Genomic DNA, 27,822 nt, shown 5'->3' on the forward strand with positions numbered 1-27,822 from the left:
CCTACTATGTGACAAACAGTGGGCTGAGAATTTCACGGCGTGAATTCTCACAGCCATCCTAAGGAGAACATGTCGTATACTCTCCCTCCTAGACCTGAAACTGAACTTTAGGGAGGTTACGTGACTCGTGAAAGGTGGTGCGACTAGGGCTGTTGAACTGAGCTGAGAACTCAGTTCTGAACTCCATGTTCCACAAAAGGGGCCCCGCCTCATGGACTGATTGAATGCAGAAGAACTAGTTAGCTGGCCAGGCGCGGTGGCTCACGCCTGTCATCCCAGCACTTTGGGAGGCTGAGGCGGACAGATTGCCTGAGCTCAGGAGTTTGCAACCAGCCTAGGCAACCCGGTGAAACCCTGTCTCTACTAAAAATATTTTAAAAAATTAACTGGGTGTGGTGGCATGCGTCTGTAATCCCAGTTACATGGGAGACTGAGGCAGGAGAATTGCTTGAACCTGGGAGGTGGAGGTTGCAGTGAGCCAAGATTGCGCCACTGCACTCCAGCCTGGGTCACAGAGCACGACTGTCTCAAAAAAAATAAAAGGAAAAAAAAGAACTAGTTAACCACCTCCATTGTGATGATGGCGTCATGAATATCTGCATAGTGCAAACTCATCAAATTGTATATGTTAAATATATGCAAGGTTTGTATATCAATTATACCTCAAGCAAACTGTTTTTAAACAACTAATTAGAAAGAGATTCAGCATTGAACGTAAGCATTAGAGGTGCAGAGCAAATCTGTGTTCCTAGTTTTAGAAAAGGAGCATGATGGTAAGCAGTAGTGGCTCATGACTGTAATCCCAACACTTTGGGAGGCTGAGGCAGTAGGATCACTTGAGGCCAGGAGTGGAAGAGAAGCCTGGACAATAAGTGAGACCCCATATCTACAAAACTTTTTCAAAAAAGAAAGTAGATCAGAAAGTTGGACTTTGTAGGCCGGGCGTGGTGCCTCATGCCTGTAATCCCAGCACTTTGGGAGGCCAAGGCAGACGGATGACTTGAGGTCAGGAGTTCAAGACCAGCCTGGCCAACAATAAAACCCTGTCTCTGCTAAAAATACAAACATTAGCCAGGCGTGGTAGTGGGTGCCTGTAGTCCCAGCTACTTGGGAGGCTGAGGCAGGAGAATCACTTGAATCCGGGAGGCAGAGGTTGCAGTGAGCTGAGATCGCACCACTGCACTCCAGCCCGGGCAACAGAGTGAGACTCTGTCTCACAAGGGGGAAAAAAAATAGCTGAGCTTTGTTATCAAAGAAATATAAATAAAAATTTTAAAACAAAAAGCATGATTTCAGGAGAGTGTGGGGAAAAACAGTCCTCTGAATCCTTCAGGAATAGGACGACGTTCCCTTTGCGTTAGGAAAGGCTTCATGGACCTCAGCCTAATCAAATTCGATCCTGTGAGTCATTCTTCTTTTTTTTTTTTTTTGAGACGCAGTCTCGCTCTGTCGCCGGGGCTGGAGTGCAGTGGCATGATCTCGGCTCACTGCAAGCTCCGCCTCGTGGGTTCACGCCATTCTCCTGCCTCAGCCTTCCGAGTAGCTGGGACTACAGGCGCCGGCCACCACCATGCCCGGCTAATTTTTTTGTATTTTTAATAGAGACGGGGTTTCACCGTGTTTGCCAGGATGGTCTCGATCTCCTGATCCGCCCGCCTCGGCTTCCCAAAGTGCTGGGATTACAGGCGTGAGCTACTGCGCCCAGCGAAGTCATTCATTAAAACAAATTTTTTTTTTACTATACTTTAAGTTCTGGGGTACATATGCAGAACGTGCAGGTTTGTTACATAGGTATGCACGTGCCATGGTGATTTGCTGCACCCATCAACCCATCATCTACGTTAGGTGTTTGTCCTAATACTCTCCCTCCCCTTGCTCCCCAGCCTCCAACAGGCCCCGGTGTGTGATGTTCCCCTCCCTGTGTCCATGTGTTCTCTTGTTGAACTCCCACTTACACGTGTGAACGTGCGGTGTTTGGTTTTCTGTTCTTGTGTTAGTTTGCTGAGAATGATGGTTCCAATCCAAATGCCCATCAGTGATAGACCGCATAAAGAAAATGAGCCATTCATTTTGGCTTACAGTTTTCCCAGGATAGGACCTGAATAATCACAGGTTTGTATCGCTCTTTAATGTCTGCGTCCTGAATTCAATTGTAAACCCCCTGAGGGTGGGACCACACCTGTCCCAAACACAGCTGCAGCTTCCGGGAGCCTCCTTTGTGAGGCCGCAGAATTCTACAAATGTAGACAGGACCCTATTCCAAGGAGACGCTCTTCCCTCTCCAGCTTAAGGCGTGTGAATAGCACTATGTTGAATCAGGACTTAATCGGTGTTTTAATGGGGAACAAGCATCTGAGATACTTGGAAATACAACATGTGGAAGTGGAGTCCAATGTTGTGAAGCTTCTATGCAAAGCACTGAGATCCCCCCGGTGCCGTCTGCAATGTCTCAGGTAAGATTTGAGACGGCGGGTAGAGCGGGAATCGGGGTACTGGGATGGTCTTTTCAGGGGTGGTGTTGAGAGGCTCAGTTTCCCTCTCTTTTCTTTGATCTGTTGTTGGCTTTGTTCAACTTTAAAAGTACAATTTGGACCAGGCATGGTGGCTTATGCCTGTAATCCCAGCACTTTGGGAGGCCAAGGCGGGAGGATCACGAGGTCAAGAGACCAGCCTGGCCAACATGGTGAAACCCCATCTCTACTAAAAAAACAAAAAATTAACTGGTGTGGTGGCAGGCTAATCTCAGCTACTGTAATTATGGGCTGTAATCTCAGGTACTCAGGAGGCTGAGGCAGGATAATCGCTTGAACCCTGGTGGTGGAGGTTGCAGCGAGCCAAGATCGCACCACTGCACTCCAGCCTGGGTGACAGAGCGAGACTCAGTCTGAAGAAAAAAAAAAAAAAAAAAAGTACTATTTGACCATGTTCTAGATCCATCTGATACCAGGAAACCTGAGCCCCAGCAGTGAACTGGAGCACCTCCTACTGGATTGTAAAAGCTGGATATTTTCTAACTTTTTATTTTAATTTTTGTGAATACATAGTAGGTGTATATATTTGTGGGGCACGTAAGATGTTTTGGTTCAAGCATGCAATGTGAAATAATCACGTCTTGGAGAATGGGAGATCTAGCCCTTCAAACATTTATCCTTTGTATTACAAACAATTGATTTATACTTTTAGTTATTTTGGAAAGTACAATTTATTATTAACTATAGTTCCTCTGTTGTGCTAGCGAATACTAGGTCTTATTCTTTTTTAACCTGTTAACCCGTTTATGCCTAAGGCTGCAATGTTTTGAAATTTTTCAATCAGACCTTGGCGATGACCTTGAGCAGTGAGATATAAATGACTCCCACGTGCTTAGTGTTCCAATAATGGAACACTAGGGATAAATGGTTTTAACAGTCCTGACCTTCCCCTGCTCTCCACCCTCCCACTACCCTTCCCAGCCCCTGGTGACCATCCTCCTACTCTCTATGTCCATGAGTTCAATTGTTTTGATTTTTAGATCCCACAAATAAGTGAGAACATGTGGTTTCCCTTTCTGTGCCTGGCTTATTTCACTTAACAGAATGATCTCCAGTTCCATCCATGTCATTGCAAATGACTGAATCTTACTCTGTTTCATGGCTGAATGGTACTCCATTGTGTATATGTACCACATTTTCTTTATCCATTTATCTGATGGACACTTAGGTTGTTTCTGAATCTTAACTACTGAGAACAGAGCTGCAACAATCGTGGTAGTACATACATCTCTTTGATGGACGGATTTCCTTTTCTTGGGGTATGTAGCAGCAGAGGATGACTGGATCACATGCAGCCTGCAAGAGCTGATTTTTCATCATTCGAGGATTTCATGAGCCAATTGTTAAACAACGTTTTTCAAAATGAAATCATAGGCTTACAAATATATTAAACAACAAAAGTCAGAGAGAATCAAAATGCATTGTTTCCTAATTATTGTATGGTTCATTATTATCCCTGCTAGGGTTCAGCAAACTTTTTCTATGACAAGCCAGATAAGAAACACTTTTGGCCTCTGGGGCCATGCCGTCTCCATCCTGATGGCTCCTCTCTGCCATTGCAGTGCCAAGGCTGCCAGAGTTCGTAGGTAAACAAATGGATACAGCTATGTCCCAATAAAACTTTATGTACACTGAAACATGAATTAATATAATTTTCATATGTCACAAAATATTCTTCTTTTAATAATTTTTTAACCATCTAAAAATTTTTGTGGGGGCTGGACACGGTGGCTCATGCCTGTAATCCTAGTCCTTTGGGAGGCTGAGGCGGGTGCATCACCTGAAGTTGAGAGTTTGAGACCAGCCTTGGCAACATGGCGAAACCCGTTCTCTACTAAAAATACAAAAATTAGCCAGGTGTGGTGGTGTGCACCTGTAATCCTAGCTACTCAGGAGGCCGAGGCAGGAGAATTGCTTGAATCCCGGAGGTGGAGGTTGCAGTGAGCCGAGATTGCTCCATTGCACTCCAGCCTGGGTGACAGAGCAAAAACTCCATCTCAAAAAAAATAAAATAAAATAGGCCGGGCACGGTGGCTCATGCCTGTAATCCCAGCACTTTGGGAGGTCGAGGCGGGTGGATCACCTGAGGTCAGGAGTTTGAGACCAGCCTGACCAACATGGTGAAACCCCGTCTCTACTAAAAATACAAAATTAGCCAGTTGTGGTAGCATATGCCTGCAATCCCAGATACTCAGGAGGCTGAGGCAGGAGAATCGCTTGAATCCAGGAAGTGGAGGATGCAGTGAACCGAGACTGTGCCGTTGCACTCCAGCCTGGGCAATAAGAGCAGAACTCTGTCTCAAAAAAAATAATAATAAATAAAATAAAATAATGTTTTATTTGAAAACATTCTTAGTGGATAATGCTGTAGAAAACCAAGTGGCACTCCAGAGGAGGCCCATGAGCCACCGCTTGCCAGCTCCTGACCACTGCCTTGGGGCTGCTGCCGCCGTCTACCGTACCCATTTGGTGGAGACAGGATGTCATGGGGCACTGCTCTGCACCTCCTCCCAGCTCCTCACTCAGTGACCTCCCACTGTGAGCTGAAAATCAGCCATGGCAGAGGCATTTACACCACAGGCACTGGCAAACACTGCACATCAGGACTTCCTTCTCCAGAACGGCAGTGGTTAAACATTTACTGCCATGCCCCTACTCAGACTCTACTTTTATGGTTTGTTTATATTCATAGTTTTTAGGATACAGGTGGTTTTTGGTTACATGGATAAGTTCTTTAGTGGTGATTTCTAAGAATTTAGTGCACTTGTTACCCGAGTAGTGTACTCTGTCCCCCTTATGTAGTCTTTTATCCCTCACCTCCTTCCAACCTTCACCCCAACCACAAGTCCCCTGAGTCTATTATATCATTCTTATGCCTTTGCATCATCATAGCTTAGCTCCCACCTGTAAATGAGAACATACGATGTTTGGTTTTCCATCCCTGAGTTACTTAGAATAATGGCCTCCAACTCCATCCAAGTTGCTGCTAAAGACATCATTTCATTCCTTTTTCATGACTGAGTAGTATTCCGTGGTATGTATATACCACATTTTCCTTACCCACTCTTTAGTACTCAAGTGAGTTCCATATCTTTGCAACTGTGAATTGTGCTGCTATAAACATGCATGTGAAAGTGTCTTTTTCACATGAAGACTTCTTTTTCTTTGTGTAGCTGCCCAAAGATCGAATGGTAGCTCCACTTTTAGTTCAGACCCCACTTTCCAGCCTTTCCATGTGTGAACCTTCTCTCAACAGAATTTGTATGACCTCTCGTTTTGTTTTCATCTGCCAGCGTTGCTCCTTTACATCCAACAGAGCTGAATGTAGCTTGGATAATCTCTGCATTTCATTGCCTTTCTTGCACAGAACAGAAAGCTCAGGTGGCTGGAACCTGGAAGGTGGTAAGCACAATGCTTCACTGAATGTCTTTATATAAACAGCCCACCTTGAGGTCAAAATCCAGCCTGAGAAGACAGTGGCCATGAGACTCAGGAAAAATTCCCTGACGTCACTGAATCTAAGTTCTTCACCTTGATGATGACTGGCAAATAAATGCACAAAGTATGAGACAGGAGAAGTAAGCATTGAGGTCTACTGCACAGCAGGGTGACCCTAACTAATAATAATGTGATATTTCAAAGTCGCTAAAGGAGAAGATTTTTAACATTCTCACTGCCAAAAAAATTAAGTTGGTGAGATGATGGATATGTTAATTAGCTTGATTGACTCTTTCTATAATGTACACATAAATGAAAATATTACATTGGACCCCATAAATATACACCATGATCATTTTCCAGCCAACTTGTTTTGAAATTTGTGTTTCAAGGAGATGAATGGAGAGAATTAGAGCTCAGTCGTTATTGTAGTCCAGTTGATGACAACCCCAAGAGTGGGTTGTTTTCTGCTGATGACTTGGTAGGAAGTTCCTGAGCTTGGTGCAGGTGTGCTGGCTGGAAAGTTGGAAATAGTCCCCCGAGGCTCTGCTGTGAAGACCGAGATGTGAGATGGTGGGATCCAGGAGGCTCTACGGGTACCAATTTCCCCAGAGCCACGGCTCAGTATTTGTGTCTGGCTTCTACAGGTTGGAAGACTGCTTGGCCACCCCTAGAATTTGGACTGATCTTGGCAGTAATCTTCAAGTTAACAGACATCTAAAGACTCTCATACTAACAAAAAACTCCCTGGAGAACTGTGGGGCGTGTTACCTGTCCGTGGCCCAGCTGGAGAGGCTGTCGTAAGTCTTTCTGGTGGCTGTGGTTGTGGTTGTGGTGGTGGTGGTGGTGGTGGTTTGGTAGATTTAGTGCTTCTGTGAGAAAAGCAGTCATAGGGAAGGTACATGTGTAGGAGCAAATGTAAGTCTTGTGATTGATGTAATTATATAGATAGGTCAGTAAGGGTCCAGCCAAGAATGAAAGAGAAATAACATGTCTACATAAAAGTATGGATTTATACCTAATATGCTATAATATATCAAGCATAATGAGTCCTATGTATCCATCATCCCGTTTATGAAATAGAAGTCATCAGTTCTGTTTTCCCCTGTCCTCACTGGTTTTATCAACCCTGCCCCTGACCCCACTATGATGACATATTTAATCAGGCTGATCAGGCTCCTTAATTTATGTATAGTATTATTATTACTACCCATGTATCCTTAAACAGGCATCACATCATTTTGCGTTGCTTTGAATTTTACATAAAAGGGCCAGGTGCGGTGGCTCACGCCTGTAATCCCAACACTTTGGGAGGCCGAGGCGGGCAGATCACCTGAGGTCAGGAGTTTGAGACCAGCCTGGCCAACATGGTGGAACCCCGTCTCTACTAAAAATACAAAAATTAGCCAGGCATGGTGGTGTACACCTGTAATCCCAGCTACTCAGGAGTCTGAGGTAGGAGAATCGCTTGAACCCGGGAGGCAGATGTTGCAGTGAGCTGGTATCTCACCACTGCACTTCAGGCTGAATGACAGAGTGAGACTCCGTTTCAAAAAAAAAAAAAAAAAAAGGATTTTACATAAAAGCATCACCTGTGATGTGTTTTTTTTCCTGATCTATATCTTCGTGTTCATCTGTTGAGTTGCTTCTATGTTAATTCCTCTTCACTACAGAATGATATTGATATGAATATCCAAGAATTTAGTTATTTATTCTACTCACAGTTGAGGTTTGAGCTGCTTCCAATTGTTGGCTACACACAGAGACACACACACACACACACACACACATGCACACACGTTGTGATGAACATTAAGAACAGAATTACTGGGCCATGGTGAGTATTCATCTTCAGTTTTTCTGGGTTTGTTTCCAGCGTGTACCAATTGGCCAGAGCAATGGGTATGAAAGTGCCCCTAACTCCAAATTCTTCTCCAAGTCTTGTTATTGTCAGTGTTTTTGTTACTATTGTTGACAATCTGTTGGGCAGGAAATGGTACCTTACGGTTTTAATTTGCATTTCCTTGATTACTAGTGACTATTTTTTTAATCATCTGACTGTTCATCTTAGTTTCTCTAATTTGCATGTCTTCCCATGTATTTAATGTGTCTTTCCTTTATTATAACTTTGGAAATTATGTCTCTTCTTAGGCCATCTCCATGTCTGCTATTTGTTCTTTGATTATTGGTGGTCCCTTTCTCTTCCCTCTTAATCCCATATATTTATTTTCTATGTTTTAATTTTTTTTTTTTTTGATACAGAATCTTGGTCTGTTGCCCAGGCTGAAGTGCAGTGGCATGATCTCAGCTCACTGCAAGCTCTGCCTCCTGGGTTCAAGTGATTGTCCTGCCTCAGCCTCCTGAGTACCTGGGTAGCTGGGATTACAGGTGCCTGCCACCATGCCCAGCTACTTTTTGTATTTTTAGTAGACATGGGGTTTTGCCATGTTGGCCAGACTGGTCTTGAACTCCTGTCTGCAGGTGATCCACCTTCCTTGGCTTCCCAAAGTGCTGGGATTACAGATGTGAGCCACCGCACCTAGTCTTTTTTTTTTTCAGGTTTTAATTTTTGTTTCAATAAGTTTTGGGGGAACAGGTGGTGTTTTGTTACATAAACTTTTTAGTGGTGATTTCTGGGATTTTGGTGTACCCAACACCCGAGCAGTGTACACTGTACCCAATGTATAGTCTTTTGTCCCTTGCCACCCCCCACCATTTCCCCCAAGTCCCCAAAGTCCTGTGTATCATTCTTATGCCTTTGTGTCCTCATAGCTTAGCTCTCACATACGAGTGAGAACATACTATGTTTGGTTTCCATTCCTGAGTTACTTCACTTAGAAAAATAGTCTCCCACCAGGCATGGTGGCTCACGCCTGTAATCCCAGCACTTTGGCAGGGCCGAGGCGGCGAATCGCGAGGTCAGAAGATCGAGACCACGGTGAAACCCCGTCTCTACTAAAAACACAAAAAATTAGCCAGGCGCAGTGGTGGGCACCTGTAGTCCCAGCTACTTGGGAGGCTGAGGCAGGAGAATGGCGTGAAAGCAGGAGGTGGAGCTTGCAGTGAGCCGATATCGCACCACTGCACTCCAGCAACAGAGTGGGACTCCGTCTCAAAAGAAAAAAAAGAAAAATAGTCTCCAATTCTACCCAGGTTACTGCAAATGCCATTATTTTTTCCTTTTTTATGGCTGAGTAGTATTCCATGGTGTGTGTGTGTGTGTGTGTGTGTGTGTGTGTGTGTGTGTATCACATTTTCTTTATCCACTCATTGATTTATGGGCATTTGGGCTGGTTCCATATTTTTACAATTGCAAATTGTGCTGCTATAAACACGTGTGTGCAAGTATCTTTTTCATATAATGACTTCTTTTCCTCAGGGTAGATACCCAGTAGTGGGATTGCTGCATCAAATGGTAGTTCTACTTTTAGTTCTTCAAGGAATCTCCACACTGTTTTCCATGATGGCTGTACCAGTTTACATTTCCATCAACAGTGTAAAAGTGTTACCTTTTCACCAACACCTATTTTTTTTATTGTTTTATTATAGCCATTCTTGCAGGAGTGAGGTGGTATCTCATTGAGGTTTTGATTTGCATTTCCCTGATACTTAGTCATGTCAAGCATTTTTCCATTTGCTTGTTGGCCATTTACATATCTTCTTTTAGGAATTGTCTATTCATGTCCTTAGCCCACTTTCTGATGGGATTTTTTTTTTCTTGCCAATATGTTCTTTGTAGATTCTGAATATGAGTCCTTTGTCAGATGTATAGATTGTGAAGATTTTCTCCCACTCTGTGGTGTTGCAGGAAGTCAGGGACCCCGAACAGAGGGACCTGATGTAGCCATGACAGAAGAACATAAATTGTGAAGATTTCATGGACATTTATCACTTCCCCAATCAATGCTCTTATAATTTCCTATACCTGTCTTTACTTTAATCTCTTAATCTTGTCATCTTTGTAAGCTGAGGATGTATGTCACTTCAGGACCTGTGATGATTGTGTTAACTGCACAAATTGTTCATAAAGCATGTGTGTTTGAACAATATGAAATCTGGGTGCCTTAAAACAGGATAGGCCGGGCGCGGTGGCTCAAGCCTGTAATCCCAGCACTTTGGGAGGCCGAGACGGGCGGATCACGAGGTCAGGAGATCGAGACCATCCTGGCTAACACGGTGAAACCCCATCTCTACTAAAAAATACAAAAAACTAGCCGGGCGAGGTGGCGGGCGCCTGTAGTCCCAGCTACTCAGGAGGCTGAGGCAGGAGAATGGCGTAAACCCGGGAGGTGGAGCTTGCAGTGAGCTGAGATCCGGCCACTGCACCCCAGCCTGGGCGACAGAGCAAGACTCCGTCTCAAAAAAAAGAACAGGATAACAGAAATTTTCAGGGAACAAGGGAGATAACCTTAAAGTTTGGCTGCCTGTGGGCCAGGCAGGATGGAGCCATATTTCTCTTATTACTGAAAACGGGTAAGAGAAATATCTTTGAATTCTTTCCCTGGTAAGGAATATTAATAATGAACAGCCCTGGGAAAGGAATGCATTCCCAGGGAGGTGGGGAGGGGGGCCTCTAAAATGGCCACTCTGGGGGTGTCTGCCTTATGCAGTTGCAGATAAGGGATGAAACACGCCCTCTGGCCTCCTGCAGCGCTCACCAGGTTTACTAGGATAAGAAAATTCCAGCCTGGTGAATTCTAGTCAGATTGATTCTCTGCTCTTGAACCCTGTTGAGATGTTTATCAATGACAATGTGTGCACAGTGGGACATGGAAATTCATTAGTAATTCTAGTTTCACCCTGACCTTGTGATCTTGCCCTGACCTTGTGATCTTTTGTTGCCCTTGAAGCATGTGATCTCTGTGACCCACACCCTATTCGTACACTCCCTCCCCTTTGAAAATTGCTAATAACAACTTGCTGGTTTTACGGCTCAGGGAGCATCACAGAACCTGCCAACATGTGATGTCCCCCCTGGTCACCCAGCTTTAAAATTTCTCTCTTTTGTGCTCTTTCCCTTTATTTCTCAGACTGGCTGACACTTAGCAAAAATAGAAAAGAACCTATGTTGAAATATCAGGGACTGGTTTCCCCTGATCCTGTGGGCTGTCTGTTAACTCTGCTGATTATTTCTTTTGCTGTGCAGAAGCTTTTTAGTCTAACGATTTTATCGATCCCCAATTTCTTCACCCCACTGTTCCCATATAAAAGCTGCTGTCCTTTCCTTTAAAGCTTGGAAGTCCTAAGTGGTGATGACAGAGGTATGAGGATGCTTCTGCATTCAGAGGGAGAGCCCTGACTGAGAAGATCACCCTTCTGTGTGAGAGAAAGACCCCTCTCCATTTAGTCATCTGTGTGCTTCTCTCCCATAGGATAGAGAACTGCAACCTTACACAACTTTCTTGTGAAAGCCTTGCCTCCTGTCTCAGGAAGAGTAAGATGCTGACCCATCTGAGCTTGGCGGAAAATGCGTTGAAAGATGAAGGGGTCAAGCATATTTGGAATGCCCTGTCACACCTGAGATGTCCTCTGCAGAGGCTGGTGTAAGTCCCAGAATGTTTTCTTCTTGGAACTCCCTGGAGCAGAACAGGGTGATGAAGAGAACCTGTTATATGTTTATTTATGTCACGTATTTATTAGGTGCCTACTGCATGTTAGGCATGGTGCTGGTACTGAGGGGGAAAGCATAATAAAGAGGAGGGTTATTATTTCTGATTCAGACACAAATGATCTAGAGGCAGAGTTCTCAAACTGTGTACCAAGATACCCAGGAGTGAACTCAGAGGGACTGCAGGGTATTTTAAATTTAAGGAATATTGACATCTATCTGTTCATCACTGTAAGAATGACTACCTCAAGGTGTAAGAATTGAAGAAAGAGGAAAGAAACACAAAAGGTGCCTTGACAGTTAAGGACAGATTTATTTTAGAGAAAACAAACCTAAGAAGGGCTTCTGGCTGAGTTAGGTTAGAGCTACAATCTCTTATAGACTAAGAGTTTTTAAGGATTCAGGATGGGAGAGTTTATCAGAGGATTGGACTGCTTCTGTGACTCTTGGTTGTGCTTATCTAGGAGGGAAGGTTGTGTGTCTGTTCCCATACATCTTCCTGCAGCTGCAGGCATATCCACTGAGTCTGCTTTTAGCTTCCCTGTCTTAGTGCACCTGAAGGGAAAGGAATGTGCTATTAAGGCCTGCTGTTTTACTGGGGCTCATGGTATGAGGGTGGAGTTTGGCAGTTACCTGAGAGACTTTCCCCCCCAACCTCCCTCTGTGCCCAAGCTGTCTTATCTGTGTTTTACTGTCTGCTCTTTATAGCCACTTGTAATTAGGAGAGAAGTGATTTCCTGGAAATGCATGAGGCTAGAAAGGGAGCTGGAACTTAAAGTGGCAGTGTCTGTCCAAGATGACGATGTTCTTGCTCTGTCACAAGGCAGTTCATTTTCATAGCTTGAAATCAGCCATGGCAGAAGTGTTTGCACCATGGAAACTGGCAGTCACTACACACTAGGGCTTTTGTTTGTTTGCTTTAGAGAGCTGGTTTACTAGGACATCACTGAACCATAACCGTTGAATCCGCCTCTTTATTTCTTGTCTCACATGAGAATATGAGCTGCTAAAAGGCAGGGGCCCTAATTCCTGCCTTTAATTCCCATCCCCTAATTCGATGCCCAAAGCATAGTAAATCTCAGCAAATGATTGTGAGAGGCATGAGGTGGTGCAAAATAGCCCCGAAACATCGATACTTTTAGCTTCCCGAAAAGAAGCAGGGAAGGGTGCCACTGCTTTGGAAAGCAGCTGTGGCGGTTCCTCAAAAGGTGAAACACAGACTTAATCTGTGAACCATCAGTCCCACTTGTAGGTATATCCACCAAAGAAATAAAAACCCACCTCCACATGAAAACCTGCACACAGTTCACAACAGCATTATTCATAATACTCATAATACCCAAGAACTGGAAACAACCTGGGTCTGTGCTCTGATGAAGGCATAAAGAAAATATGGTGTATTCACGTGATGGAATGTTATTTGTTAAATGAAATATTGATTCATGCTACAACATGGACAAATCTTCAAAATATTGTGGTAGATGAAAGAAGCTAAATGCAAAAGGTCACATATTGTATGATTCCATTTAAATGACTTGCCAAAAATAGGCAAATCCAGAAAAAGAAAGCAAATTAGTGGTGTTAGGGTAGGGGTAGGTTGAGGGAAGAAGGGAGAAGTGGCTTCTCAAGTGTCCAGGGTTTTCCTTGAGGGGTAACAGAAATATTCTAAACTGAATTTACAAAAATATTCTAAAATTGTGGTGATGATTGTACAACTTTATACATAGACTGAAAACCAATGTTTGGTACACTTTAAATGGGTGAATTGTGTGGTATGTTAATTGCATCTTGGGTATGCCGTTATGCAAAAACAAAAAACAAACAACAAACAAATAAAAACAGAACCCAAAAACAAAGAAGTAAAACCTAAGGGTGTTTTCATTTTTTTTGTTTTACTTGTGTTTCTTTGCAGGTTGAGAAAGTGTGACTTGACCTTTAATTGCTGTCAGGATATGATCTCTGCGCTCTGTAAAAATAAAACCCTGAAAAGTCTTGACCTGAGTTTTAATAGCCTGAAGGATGATGGAGTGATCCTGCTGTGTGAGGCCCTGAAGAACCCTGACTGTACATTACAGATCCTGGAGTAAGTGGCCCCTCATCTCCTCCTATGAGATCAGGAGAAATTGTATATAAGCATCTCTCAGGATGGAATATATAACAGGGAAGTGCTGTCTTTTTAAGTTTCTGGATCGTTCCCTCCATTGAATTGGAGAACTGGGAAGCTTCTGAGCAGTGGTTCTCAAAGTGTGGATCAGCAGCAGTTTCGCCTGGGCAGGACAAATACAAATTTTGGGGCCCCACTTCGGACCTAGGAAATCAGAAACTCTGAGGGTGGGATGCAGCAATCTGTGTTAACAATTGTTTTAGAAAATATTCTTCTAGTTGAATAAAAGATAACAGAGTTTGTCAGTTTTAGACTGATACCTGATATAATTGGTCTTCTGAAATTGAATTTTATACTTAGGAGATATATACACACACATATGTATATAAAGATACATATATACATATATAAAGATACGCATATACACATGTACATACCTACATATATAAGATATGCATATACACATATATGTACCTATGTATATAAAGATACGCATATACACATATACATATATATGTATATAAAGATACATACATGCATATCTATACACATATATATGTACAGACACATAGATACTTATTTTATAGATATCATTTATATGTATATACTTATTTTATATATTATACATATAAGTATATGTAAGCATATATAAATAAATATATTAAAATACATATAAAATATGTAAATATACAATATGTTATATATTATATACTTTTTAATTCTTTTTTTATTATTATGCTTTAAGTTCTAGGGTACATGTGCACAACATGCAGGTTTGTTACATATGTATACATGTGCCATGTTGGTATGCTGCACCTGTTAACTCGTCATTTACATTAGGTATATCTCCTAATGCTATCCCTCCCCCCTCCCCCTACCCCACGATAGGCCCTGGTGTGTGATGTTCCCCACCCTGGGTCCAAGTGTTCTCATTGTTCAATTCCCACCTGTGAGTAAGAACATGCGGTGTTTGGTTTTCTGTCCTTGCAATACTTTGCTCAGAATGATGGTTTCCAGCTTCATCCATGTCCCTAAAAAGGACATGAACTCATCCTTTTTTATGGCTACATAGTATCCCATGGTGTATATGTGCCACATTTTCTTAATCCAGTCTATCATTGATGGACATTTGAGTTGGTTCCAAGTCTTTGCTGTTGTGAATAGTGCCGCAATAAACATACGTGTGCATGTGTCTTTATAGCAGCATGATTTATAATCCTTTGGGTATATACCCAGTAATGGGATGGCTGGGTCAAATGGTATTTCTAGTTCTAGATCCTTGAGGAATTGCCACACTGTCTTCCACAATGGTTGAACTAGTTTACAGTTCCACCAACAGTGTAAAAGCATTCCTATTTCTCCACATCCTCTCCAGCACCTGTTGTTTCCTGATTTTTTTAATGATTGCCATTCTAACTGGTGTGAGATGGTATCTCACTGTGGTTTTGATTTGCATTCTCTGATGGCCAGTGATGATGAGCTTTTTTTCATGTGTCTGTTGGCTGCATAAATGTCTTCTTTTGAGAAGTGTCTATTCATATCCTTTGCCCACTTTTTGATGGAGTGGTTTGATTTTTTCTTGTAAGTTTGTTTAAGTTCTTTGTAGATTCTGGATATTAGCCCTTTGTCAGATGGGTAGATTGTAAAAATTTTCTCCCATTCTGTAGGTTGCCTGTTCACTCTGATGGTAGTTTCTTTTGCTGTGCAGAAGCTCTTTAGTTTAATTAGATCCCATTGGTCAATTTTGGCTTTTGTTGCCTATGCTTTTGGTGTTTTAGTCATAAAGTCTTTGCCCATGCCTATGGCCTGAATGGTATTGCCTAGGTTTTCTTCTAGGGTTTTTATGGTTTTAGGTCTAACATTTAAGTCTTTAATCCATCTTGAATTAATTTTTGTATAAGGTGTAAGGAAGGGATCCACTTTTGGCTTTCTACATATGGCTAGCAAGTTTTCCCAGCACCATTTATTAAATAGAGAATCCTTTCCCCATTTCTTGTTTTTGTCAGGTTTGTCAAAGATCAGATAGTTGTAGATGTGTGTTCTTATTTCTGAGGGCTCTATTCTGTTCCATTGGTCTATATCTCTGTTTTGGTATCAGTACCATGCTGTTTTGGTTACTGTAGCCTTGTAGAATAGTTTGAAGTCAGGTAACATGATACCTCCAGCTTTGTTCTTTTGGCTTAAGATTGTCTTGGCAATGCAGGCTCTTTTTTGGTTCCATATGAACTTTAAGTTAGTTTTTTCCAATTCTGTGAAGAAAGTCATTGGTAGCTTGATGGGGATGGCATTGAATCTATAAATTACCTTGGGCAGTATGGTCATTTTCACAATACTGATTCTTCCTATCCATGAGCATGGAATGTTCTTCCATTTGTTTGTGTCCTCTTTTATTTCGTTGAGCAGTGGTTTGTAGTTCTCCTTGAAGAGGTCCTTCACATCCCTTGTAAGTTGGATTCCTAGGTATTTGATTCTCTTTGAAGCAATTGTGAATGGGAGTTCACTGATGATTTGGCTCTCTGTTTGTGTGTTATTGGTGTATAGGAATGCTTGTGATTTTTGCACATTGATTTTGTATCCTGAGACTTTGCTGAAGTTGCTTATCAGCATAAGGAGATTTTGGGCTGAGACAATGGGGTTTTCTAAATATACAATCATGTCATCTGCAAACAGGGACAATTTGACTTCCTCTTTTCCTACTTGAATACCCTTTATTTCTTTCTCCTGCCTGATTGCCCTGGCCAGAACTTGCAACACTATGTTGAATAGGAGTGATGAGAGAGGGCATCCCTGTCTTGTGCCAGTTTTCAAAGGGAATGCTTCCAGTTTTTGCCCATTCAGTATGATATTGGCTGTGGGTTTGTCATAAATAGCTCTTATTATTTTGAGATATGTCCCCTCAATACCTAGTTTATTGAGAGTTTTTAGCATGAAGGGCTGTTGAATTTTGTTGAAAGTCTTTTCTCCATCTAGTGAGATAATTATGTGGTTTTTGTCTTTGGTTCTGTTTATATGCTGGATTACGTTTATTGATTTGCATATGTTGAACCAGCCTTGTATCCCAGGGATGAAGCCAACTTGATTGTGGTAGATAAGCTTTTTGATGTGCTGCTGGGTTTGGTTTGCCAGTATTTTATTGAGGATTTTTGCATCAATATTCATCAGGTATATTGGTCTATAATTATCTTTTTTTGTTGTGTCTCCGCCAGGCTTTGGTATCAGGATGCTGTTGGCCTCATAAAATGAATTAGGGAGATAGGAAGAATTCCCTCTTTTTCTATTGTTTGGAATAGTTTCAGAAGGAATGGTACCAGCTCCTCTTTGTACCTCTGGTAGAATTCGGCTGTGAATCCGTCTGGTCCTGGACTTCTTTTTGTTGGTAGACTATTAATTATTGCCTCAATTTCAGAACCTGTTATTAGTCTATTCAGGGATTCAACTTCTTCCTGGTTGAGTCTTAGGAGAGTGTATATGTCCAGGAATTTATTCATTTGTTCTAGATTTTCTAGTTTATTTGCGTAGAGGTGTTTATAGTATTCTCTGATGGTAGTTTGTATTTCTGTGGGATCAGTGGTGATATGCCCTTTATCATTTTTTATTGCATCTATTTGATTCTTCTCCCTTTTCTTCTTTATTAGTCTTGCTAATAGTCTATCAATTTTGTTGATCTTTTCAAAAAATCAGCTCCTGGATTCATTGATTTTTTTAAGGGTTTTTGTGTGTGTGTGTGTGTGTCTATCTCCTTCAGTTCTGCTCTGATCTTAGTTATTTTTTGCTTCCTGCTAGCTTTTGAATTTGTTTGCTCTTGCTTCTCTTGTTCTTTTAATTGTGGTGTTAGGGTGTCAATTTTAGATCTTTCCTGCTTTCTCTTGTGGGCATTTAGTGCTATAAATTTCCCTCTACACACTGCTTTAAAAGTGTCCCAGAGATTCTGGCATGTTGTGTCTTCATTCTCATTGGTTTCAAAGAACATCTTTATTTCTGCCTTTATTTTGTTATGTACCCAGTAGTCATTCAGGAGCAGGTTGTTCAGTTTCCATGTAGTTGAGCGGTTTTGAGTGAGTTTCTTAATACTGAGTTCTAGTTTGATTGCACTGTGGTCTGAGAGACAGTTTGTTATAATTTCTGTTCTTCCACATTTGCTGAGGAGTGCTTTACTTCCAACTATGTGGTCAATTTTGGAATAAGTGTGATGTGCTGCTGAGAAGCACGTATATTCTGTTGATTTGGGGTGGAGAGTTCTGTAGATGTCTATTAGGTCCGCTTGGTGCAGAACTGAGTTTAATTCCTGGATATCCTTGTTAACTTTCTGTCTCGTTGATCTGTCTAATGTTCACAGTGGGGTGCTAAAATCTCTCATTATTATTTTGTGGAAGTCTAAGTCTCTTTGTAGGTCTCTAAGGACTTTCTTTATGAATCTGGGTGCTCCTGTATTGGGTGCATATATATTTAGGATAGTTAGCTCTTCTTGTTGAATTGTTCCCTTTACCATTATGTAATGGCCTTCTTGGTCTCTTTTGATCTTTGATGGTTTAAAGTCTGTTCTATCAGAGACTAGGATTGCAATCCCTGCCTTTTTTGTTTTCCATTTGCTTGGTAGATCTTCCTCCATCCCTTTATTTTGAGCCTATGTGTGTTTCTGCATGTGAGATGGGTCTCCTGAATACAGCACACTGATGAGTCTTGACTCTTTATCCAATTTGCTAGTCTGTGTCTTTTAATTGAAGCATTTAGCCCATTTACATTTAAGGTTAATACTGTTATGTATGAATTTGATCCTGTCATTATGATATTAGCTGCTTATTTTGCTCATTAGTTGATGCAGTTTCTTCCTAACATTGATGGTCTTTACAATTTGGCATGTTTTTGCAGTGGCTGGTACTGGTTGTTCCTTTCCATGTTTAGTGCTTCCTTCAGGAGCTCTTGTAAGGCAGGCTTGGCGGTGACAAAATCTCTCAGCACTTGTTCGTCTGTAAAGGATTTTATTTCTCCTTCACCTATCAAGCTTCGTTTGGCTGGATATGAAATTCTGGGTTGCAAATTCTTTTCTTTAAGAATGTTGAATATTGGCCCCCACTCTCTTCTGGCTTGTAGAGTTTCTGCTGAGAGATCCGCTGTTAGTCTGATGGGATTCCCTTTACAGGTAACCCGACCTTTCTCTCTGGTTGCCCTTAACATTTTCTCCTTCATTTCAACTTTGGTGAATCTGACAATTATGTGTCTTGAAGTTGCTCTTCTTGAGGAGTATCTTTGTGGCATTCCTGTATTTCCTGAATTTGAATGTTTGTCTGCCTCACTAGGTTGGGGAAGTTCTCCTGGATAATATCCTGAGAAGTGTTTTCCAGCTTGGTTCCATTCTCCCTGTCACTTTCAGGTACACCAATCAGACATAGATTTGGTCTTTTTACATAGTCCCATATTTCTTGGAGGCTTTGTTCATTTCTTTTTACTCTTTTTTCTCTAAACTTCTCATCTCCCTTCTTTTCATTCATTTGATCTTCAATCACTGATACCCTTTCTTCCACTTGATCAACTCGGCTACTGAAGCTTGTGCATGCATCATGTAATTCTTGTGCCATGGTTTTCAGCTCCATCAGATCATTTAAGGACTTCTCTACACTGTTTATTCTAGTTAGTCATTCGTCTAATCTTTTCTCAAGGTTTTTAGCTTCTTTGTGATGGGTTTGAATATCCTCCTTTAGCTCAGAGAAATTTGTTATTACCAATTGTCTGAAGCCTTCTTCTCTCAACTCGTCGAAGTCATTTTCTATCCAGCTTTGTTCCATTGCTGGTGAGAAGCTGTGTTCCTTTGGAGGAGAAGAGGTGCTCTGATTTTTAAAATTTTCAGCTTTTCTGCTTTGGTTTCTCCTCAACTTTGTGGTTTTATCTACCTTTGGTGTTTGATGATGGTGATGTACAGATGGGGTTTTGGTGTGAATGTCCTTTCCATTTGTTAGTTTTCCTTCTAACAGTCAGGACCCTCAGCTGCAGGTCTGTTGGAGTTTGCTGGAGGTGCACTCCAGACCCTGTTTGCCTGGGTATCACCAGCAGAGGCTGCAGAACAGCAAATATTGCAGAACGGCAGATGTTGCTACCTGCTTTCCTCTGGAAGCTTCGTCTCAGAGGGGCACCCGGCTGTATGAGGTGTCAGTTGGCCCCTACTGGGAGGTGTCTCCCAGTTAGGCTACTTGGGGGTCAGGGACCCACTTGAAGAGGCAGTCTGTCCATTCTCAGATCTCAAACTCCGTGCTGGGAGAACCACAACTCTCTTCAAAGCTGTCAGACGGGGCCGTTTAAGTCTGAAGGAGTTTCTGCTGCCTTTTGTTCAGCTATGCCCTGCCCCCAGAGGTGGAGTCTACAGAGGCAGGCAGGCCTCCTTGAGCTGCTGTGGGCTCCACCCAATTTGAGCTTCCCAGCTGCTTTGTTTACCTACTCAAGCCTCAGCAATGGTGGGCGCCCCTCCCTCAGCCTCACTGCTGCCTTATAGTTCCATCTCAGACTGCTGTGCTAGGAATGAGTGAGGCTCCATGGGTATGGGACCCTCCAAGCCAAGCACGGGATATAATCTCCCGGTGTGCCGCTTGCTAAGACCACTGGAAAAGTGCAGTGTTAGGGTGGGAGTATTCTGATTTTCCAGGTACCGTCTGTTATGGCTTCCCTTTGCTAGGAAAGGGAATTCCCTGACCCCTTGTGCTTCCCAGGTGAGGCAATGCCCCACCCTGCTCCGTGGGCTACACCCACTGTCTGACAAGCCTTAGTGAGATGAACCCAGTACTCAGTTGGAAATCCTGAAATCACCCGTCTTCTGCATCACTCACGCTGGGAGCTGCAGACTGGAGCTGTTCCTATTCAGCCATCTTGGAACCTCTCTCATATATTATATACTTATATATTATATGTTATATATTTATATATACATAATTTATATTATATAAATTTATTATATATTTATATATATTTAAAATATTTATATTAATTACATTAATATATTTATATATGAAAATATATAATGTATATATTTCCCTGTTTTTTTGAGACGGAGTCTGCTCTGTCACCCAGGCTGGAGTGCAGTGGCCGGATCTCAGCTCACTGCAAGCCCGGGCCCCGGTTCACACCATTCTCCTGCCTCAGCCTCCCGAGTAGCTGGGACTACAGGCGCCTGCCACCTCGCCCGGCTAAGTTTTTTTTGTATTTTTTAGTAGAGACGAGGTTTCACTGTGTTAGCCAGGATGGTCTCGATCTCCTGACCTCGTGATCCGCCCGTCTCGGCCTCCCAAAGTGCTGGGATTACAGGCTTGAGCCACCGCGCCCGGCCTATTTCCCTGTTTTTTATGGTCTCTTTGCTAACATGTATACCAGCCAGTGATATAAAAGCATTCATTCTCTTTTTAATTCTTTGGTTACCTTTAGTATTTGCAAAAGATTTGTAAACATCTCTCATGATCAAAAAATGAAACTAATTTTGCCTCTTTCGATCCAAATTTTTTGCTCGCCATTAGTATAATCTTGGTATTTAATCTAGCTCGTTTAAATTATTGTCTTGTAGTACACCTTTCATTTCTAGGATTAGTTTGGATAATGGTGTTCATTTTTGTTGATGATTTGCTTCTCAAATTAAATTCAGTATGAATCACTGCCAGTCATGATTCTTTGACTCCTCAAATCTAGTTTGGGTTTTAAATGTTGATTTATCTCTTAGACTGAGTGAAATATATTTTCAGGTAGAAAAGAACTTTCTATACCTGAAAGTGTTTATGCAGTATTTTCTAAGTCTTTGCTTGTATGACATTATTTTTTTAATCTAGTTTCGGCCATGAGCAGTAACTTGGCTCAGTATAAAATTCATGGACCCTATCCATCTTAGTCTGTGTTCTCTTGCTTATAACAGAATACCTGAAACTGCATGACTTATAAACAAAGGGATATGGAGGCTGAGAAGTCCAAGGTGGAGGGGCTGCATCTGGTGAGAGCCTTAGTGCTGATGCGGACTCTCTGCAGGGTCACTAGTGAGTCACTGGGCATGCTGTATATGGGCTCAGATCTCTTTCCCTCTTTATAAAGTCACCCATCCCATTCCCATAATAACCCATTAACCCATTAATCTAATAATCCATGAATTTTACTCTTTGTTCAAGGACTCTCATGGGCTGGCATTGTATTGATGACACACGGCACCTCTTTGAGACATGGTGGAAACAACATCATGCATTCCTGTTAGTGTGATTTCTCGGCTGTAAGCCGTCACACCAGCTGAGCTCTCAGATGAGTCATGATGACTTCTCTGCTGTCTGTTTCTGTGTCACAGGCTGGAAAACTGCCTGTTCACCTCCATCTGCTGCCAGGCCATGGCTTCCATGCTCTGTAAAAACCAATATCTGAGACATCTGGACTTGAGCAAGAACGTGATCAAAGTTGATGGTATTCTGACCTTGTGTGAGGCCTTCTCAAGTCAAAAGAAGAGAGAGGAGGTCATTTTGTAAGTCTCCACTGGGTTCCTTGTGCAAAACCAATCACCCAAGAGAAGCTCCTTGTAAAAAAAAAATGAGATGCCGGGCTGGGTGTGGTGGTGCATGCCTCTAATCCCAGCACTCTGGGAGACTGAGACAGGCAGATCGCTTGAGTCTGGAGTTCAGATCAGCCTGGGCAACATGGCAAAACCCTATCTTCTACTAAAAAATACAAAAATTAGCTAGGCATGGTAGTGCATGCCTGTAGTCCTAGCTACTCAGGACGCTGAGGTGAGAAGGTCACTTAGGCCCAGGAGGTTGAGGCTGCAGTGAGCTGTGATCACACCACTGCGCTGCAGCCTGGGCAACAGAGTGAGACCCCGACTCTAAAAATGGAAAGTGAGATGGTGGACCTGGAATGCGATTGTTTCCCGTGTTGCTACCATTCTGCTTTTGTTTCCTGGGGATTTATAGTTCCCTCCGCATAGCTGTTCAAACCCCCAACTCCCACTTTCACCTAAAGGAACTGTTAACTGGGATTCACCTGTCTGATGTCTTCTTTCTTGTCTTTATCTTCTCTTTTCTTCATTTCTTCACCTTTTCTTCCTGAACAACTGAGTTTGATGTTACCACTTACCAGCTACGGAGCAGTGAAAAAGTCAATCTTTCTGCGCCTTGATTTGCTCATCTATAAAACTGAAATGGTGTCTTTCCCCATGGAGATTTAATGATGACTGAAAGAAAAGTCACACATACACACACACGGCACTTAGCACAGTGCCTAACACATGTTCTCAACCAGTGGTGAGTTCCAGGTGAAGGATACAATTTTCCTGGTGTATTAGTCATCTATTGCTATGCAACGAGTTACCTCAACGTTTAGTAACTTAAAGCAATATAAAGGCGCATTGTCTTACACAATTTCTGAGGGTCAGAAATAGGACAGCGAGATGACTGGGTGGTTCTAGCTCGTGGTATCTCCTGAGGTCTCAGTTGAGCCACTGGCTGGGGTTTGATGACGTCTGTTAAATCTGCTTCCAGGCTCACTTGTGTGGCTGTGGGCTGGGGGGCCTCAGTTGTTCTCCAGGGAGTTGTTCATGACACTGCAGCTGGCTTCCTTCAGAACGAGAAGCTGAGAGAGGCAGAGGCAGAGGGAGACGGTGGCACAGAGAGATGACTGACAGCCCAAAACAGAGCCACAGTCTTTTATTACTTGATCTTGAAAGTGACGTCCCATCACATCTGCCTTGTTCTATTGGCCACACAGTCTAGCCCTGGTCCAGTGAGAGAGGGAGCGATCCAAGCGTGTGATTTACAGGAGGAGGGATCATTGAAAATGTCTTGATTGAACCCCAAGGCACTTCAAATTCATTCCTGAGCTCCCGAGAGCACCCCTATTCATTTTGACCAACTGCATGGGGCCAGGGTGGTCTCCTAGGTGGTAAATTTCTGTTCTAGAGGTTTTGCCTCCTTGTTTCAGGGCTGCAAAGGAAAACCAAATGTAAGAAAACAAAACCTTGTTTTTATCCTTCCCAGGGAGAAGAAAGACAGTAATGAAGTGGATATGCTGGCAAGACTGGAGGGTCCTGCAGTGGAAAGGGACTTCCTGAAGATAATACAGGACTGGAATTCTTAGCGCTACGGTGAAGCAATAGGGATGAATCCACCTGGACCCTCTGGAGACGGATCTGGTGGTCCTCTGGGTATTTTTTTCCTAATGAGAAATTGGGAAACAGTTGCCTATTTTGTGGGCCGTCCTGAGTCTGGAATGGCTCCATTCATTCTGGGAACTGGTGTAGGGCATGACCTCCAAATAACCCCATCAATGTTACGGAGTGTCATGTGTTAACACATAGATTAGTCACTGCACTGGGGCACCAAGGTAAGGCGAGTTCAACCCACATCTACTCCTGGCTACCAAAATGTCTTTGAATATGTCATGTAAACATCTCCTCTTGGAGATATGTCTTCATATCTTCAAGGGTATTAGAAAATTTTAATTAAAAATATGCATGAATGCAATTGGAAATTTTTTAGAGTGTGATTTATTTACCGGTAGACTGTTAAGGAAGAAACGTGTTCCTTTGCTTGTCTGGGGAAAGTGTGCACAAGGAACTTCTAAGGAAGATAATAAATGTAGCAAGTACTGGAAAAAGGAAACCACCTCGTGTTTAAGGAGCTCTAAAAATGAAGTGTAACTCTTAACTTTTTAAGGTCCTAACTAACTACTATACTCTTAAATTAGTTATGGCAGCATTTAGAGCTCAAAGATCTAGAAAGCAATCACAATTTTTTTTTTTCTTCCCTTCTGAAACAGCCATCTTTTTACAATGTAACAATCAGGTATCATTCAGGTTGGTTTCTTTCTTTTCTTTTTATTTTATTTTATTTATTTATTTATTGTTTTATTTTTTTGAGACAGTCTCACACTGTGGCCAGGCTGGAGCACAATGGCACCATCTCAGCTCACTGTAACCTCCATCTCCTGGGTTCAAGCGATTCTCCTGCCTCAGCCTCCTGAGTAGCTGGGCCTACAGGCATGCACCACCATGCCCAGCTAATGTTTTTGTATTTTTAGTAGAGACGGGGTTTCAGCATGTTGGTCAGAATGGTCTGGATCTCTTGACCTCGTGATCTGCCCCCCCCTTGGCCTCCCAAAGTGCTGGGATTACAGGCGTGAGCCACTGTGCCCGGCCCAGGTTGGTTTCTTAATTCTGAAGAAATTTTATTTCAAAAGCCAGAGGAGTTGGGGTCCTCAACCTCAACCCTAGCAATCCCACTGCTAGGTATATACCCCAAATAAATCAGTAAATCAGAGAGATATCTACAGTTCCATGTTTATTGCAGCCTTGTTCACAATAGCCAAGGTTTGGAAGCAACCTAAGAGTCCATCAACAGATGAATGGACAAAAAAAATGTGGTTCTTATACACAGTGGAGTACTATTCAGCCATGAAAAAGAAACCTAAGTGTAGAAACAATGGTATCATAGAAACAGCACACTGGTACTCAGGTATTGTTTTCTAAGTACTGTTCCTCATTAAAGGGACCAAGAATCTTCAGAGAAAGAGCTGACTCCACAGTTGGTGCTGGGAATGTACAGAGTGGGTCTGGAACATCTTGTGTCAGAAGTAAGACAATGCTCAGAGAACCATGGGGGCCAGGCCAGTGGTTCGCACCTGTGCTCTCAGCACTGTAGGAGGTTAAGGTGGAGGGCTGCTTGAGCCCAAGAGTTAGCGACCAGCCTGGGCAACATAGGGAGACCCCATCTACATTAAAAATGTTTTACAAATCAGCTGGGCCTGATGGTGCATGCCTGTGATCCCAGGTATTTGGGAGGCTGACGTGGGACAATCACTTCGAGCCCAGAGGTTCAAGGCTGCAGTGGGCCATGATGCATCACTCCACTCCAGCCTGGGTAACAGAGAGAGACCCTGTCTCTGAATAATAATAATAATAATAATGGGTACATAGCAATAGGAACAAGGGGCCTGATTGAATGAGTTCTCACTGGCCAAATCTGGAATAATTTAATCATCAAACTAAACAATGGTAGAAATGTGGATGGCAGTTATGAGACCTCAGTTCTTGTCTTCGTTTAAAAGAATTTAAACAATAGACACACAGCAAAGGAGGTGCAGCATAGGGCAATTTATTGCAAAGGAAAAAGAATATTTTGAAAGTAGGCCAGGTTCAGCAGCTCACGCCTATAATCCCAGCACTTTGGGAGGCTGAGGCAGGTGGATCACCTGAGGTCAGAAGTTCGAGACAAGCCTGGCAAACATGGTGAAACTCTGTCTCCACTAAAAACACAAAAATTAGCCAGGCGTGGTGGAACATGCCTATAGTCCCAGCTACTCCGGAGGCTGAGGCAGGAGAATCACTTGAACCCGGGAGGTGGAGGATGCAATGAGCCAAGATTGTACCATTGCGCTCCAGCCTGGGCAATACAGTGAGACCTCATCAGAAAGAAAGAAAAAGAAAGAAAGAAAGAAGGAAAGAAGGAAAGAAAAAGAAAGAAAGAAAGAAAGAAAGAAAGAAAGAAAGAAAGAAAGAAAGAAAGAAAGAAGGAAGGAAGGAAGGAAGGAAGGAAGGAAGGAAGGAAGGAAGGAAAGAAAGAAAGAGGGAAAGAGAAAGAAAGAGGGAAAGAGAGAGAAAGAAGAAAGAAGGAAAGAAAGAAGGAAAGGAAGGAAAGGAAGAAAGAAATGTGGCATTAGAGAAACCATCAGGAGGTGCTGAAACCGGTAGATGGAGACTCAGTGTACTCACGAGTCTTTAAGGTTCTCCCCAGAAACTACATGTGAATTACAAAGTAAGAGTAGTGGGAAAACAGGGCAGCTGGTGCCTTAGCCAAGTGCTCAAAGTTAACATCACCAATAAGAAGACAAGTGGATATCACGTGCCTGCGGATAGAATGTGCTGAGATAAACATGACAGGGCCTCAGTGACATAAAAGAACAAGAACACAAAGTCAGCAGGAACTATTTCAGATTCAGGAAGACCAACCTAGTAGACACAAAAAAAAAAAAAAAAAAAAAAAAGTTGATAAAATTCAACATCAATTTATGATTTTTAAACAACACTTAGCAAACTTGGAACCGATGGTGACTTATTTAATTTGAGGAAGGGCTTCTAAAAAATTACTGCTAACATGTTTATTGGAGAGTAGTGAAAATTCTTTCCCTAAGATAAAAATGAGACAGAAAGAAAAGGAACCAGCCACTGTCACAACTTTTATTTAACTTCGTACTGGAGGTCCTAGTCAGTGTAACAAGGCAATAAGAGGAATAATAAATACAACATTATAAAGATGGAAATAAAGCTGTCATTTTCCACAAACAATATGATTGCATATGTAGAACAAGAACTGATAAGCCTGGTAAACCCAGGGGATTAAAAAATAACAAAAAGTGAATTTAATAAGATCCTACACACAACAACTCGATATATGAAAATAAAAATGTATTCCTATGTACTATTAAGCAGTTTTTAAAAGCATAACAAAATTTCTTTTATACTGGTATCAATAATCTCAAATAGGAATAAACTTAATAAAAGTTGTGGCCGGGTGCGGTGGCTCAGGCTTATAATCCCAGCACTTTGGGAGGCCGAGGCGGGTGGATCACGAGGTCAGGAATTTGACACCAGCCTGGCCAACATGGAGAAACCCCGTCTCTACTTAAAATACAAAATTAGCCGGGCGTGGTGGTGCATACCTGTGGTCCCAGCTACTCCTGAGGCTGAGGCAGGAGAATCCCTTAAACCCAGGAGGTGGAAGTTGCATTGAGCCGAGATCGCACCATTGCACTCCAGCCTGGACAACAAGAACAAAACTCTGTCTCAAAAAAAAAAAAAAAAAGAAAAAGAAAAAAAAGATGTGCCTTGGCCAGGCCCAGTGGCTCACGCCTGTAATCTCACCCCTTTGGGAGGCCAAGTGGGAGGATCACTTGAGCCCAGGAGGTCAAGGCTGCAGTAAACCATGTTTGCACCACTGCACTCCAGCCTGGGCAACAGAGTGAGGCCCTGTCTCAAAAGACAAAAATAAAGAATACTTAATAAATGGAGAAATATACAAACTTCATGAATAGGAACACTGTCTTTCAAAGATGACAGTTTTCCTCGGCTGTATTCATAAAGTTATTGCAATTACCATAAAATGCCCAAAGTACACTAATGGAAATTTACAGGCAAATTCTAA

The 27,822-nt window shown here is 42.4% G+C and overlaps 2 protein-coding genes across 2 annotated transcripts in view; both read left to right on the forward strand.

The window, feature by feature from the left end:
• NLRP8 (NLR family pyrin domain containing 8) overlaps positions 1-22,301 on the forward strand; it is a 41,242-nt gene extending 18,941 nt beyond the window's left edge. Inside the window, exons 5-9 of the mRNA XM_021931467.2 lie at positions 2,286-2,453; positions 6,617-6,769; positions 11,342-11,512; positions 13,490-13,660; positions 21,984-22,301. Coding sequence (XP_021787159.1) covers positions 2,286-2,453; positions 6,617-6,769; positions 11,342-11,512; positions 13,490-13,660; positions 21,984-22,158 — 838 coding nt within the window. The 3' untranslated portion in view covers positions 22,159-22,301. The remainder of the gene's footprint in view (positions 1-2,285; positions 2,454-6,616; positions 6,770-11,341; positions 11,513-13,489; positions 13,661-21,983) is intronic.
• Positions 22,302-24,047: 1,746 nt separating this feature from the next.
• The window catches only part of NLRP5 (NLR family pyrin domain containing 5), a 72,610-nt gene continuing 68,835 nt past the window's right edge, over positions 24,048-27,822 (forward strand). Inside the window, exon 1 of the mRNA XM_031660385.1 lies at positions 24,048-24,108. Within this exon, the coding sequence (XP_031516245.1) occupies positions 24,048-24,108 (61 nt within the window). The remainder of the gene's footprint in view (positions 24,109-27,822) is intronic.

The sequence above is a fragment of the Papio anubis genome, chromosome 20, assembly GCF_008728515.1.
Source record: "Papio anubis isolate 15944 chromosome 20, Panubis1.0, whole genome shotgun sequence".
Taxonomy (NCBI): Eukaryota; Metazoa; Chordata; class Mammalia; order Primates; family Cercopithecidae; genus Papio; species Papio anubis.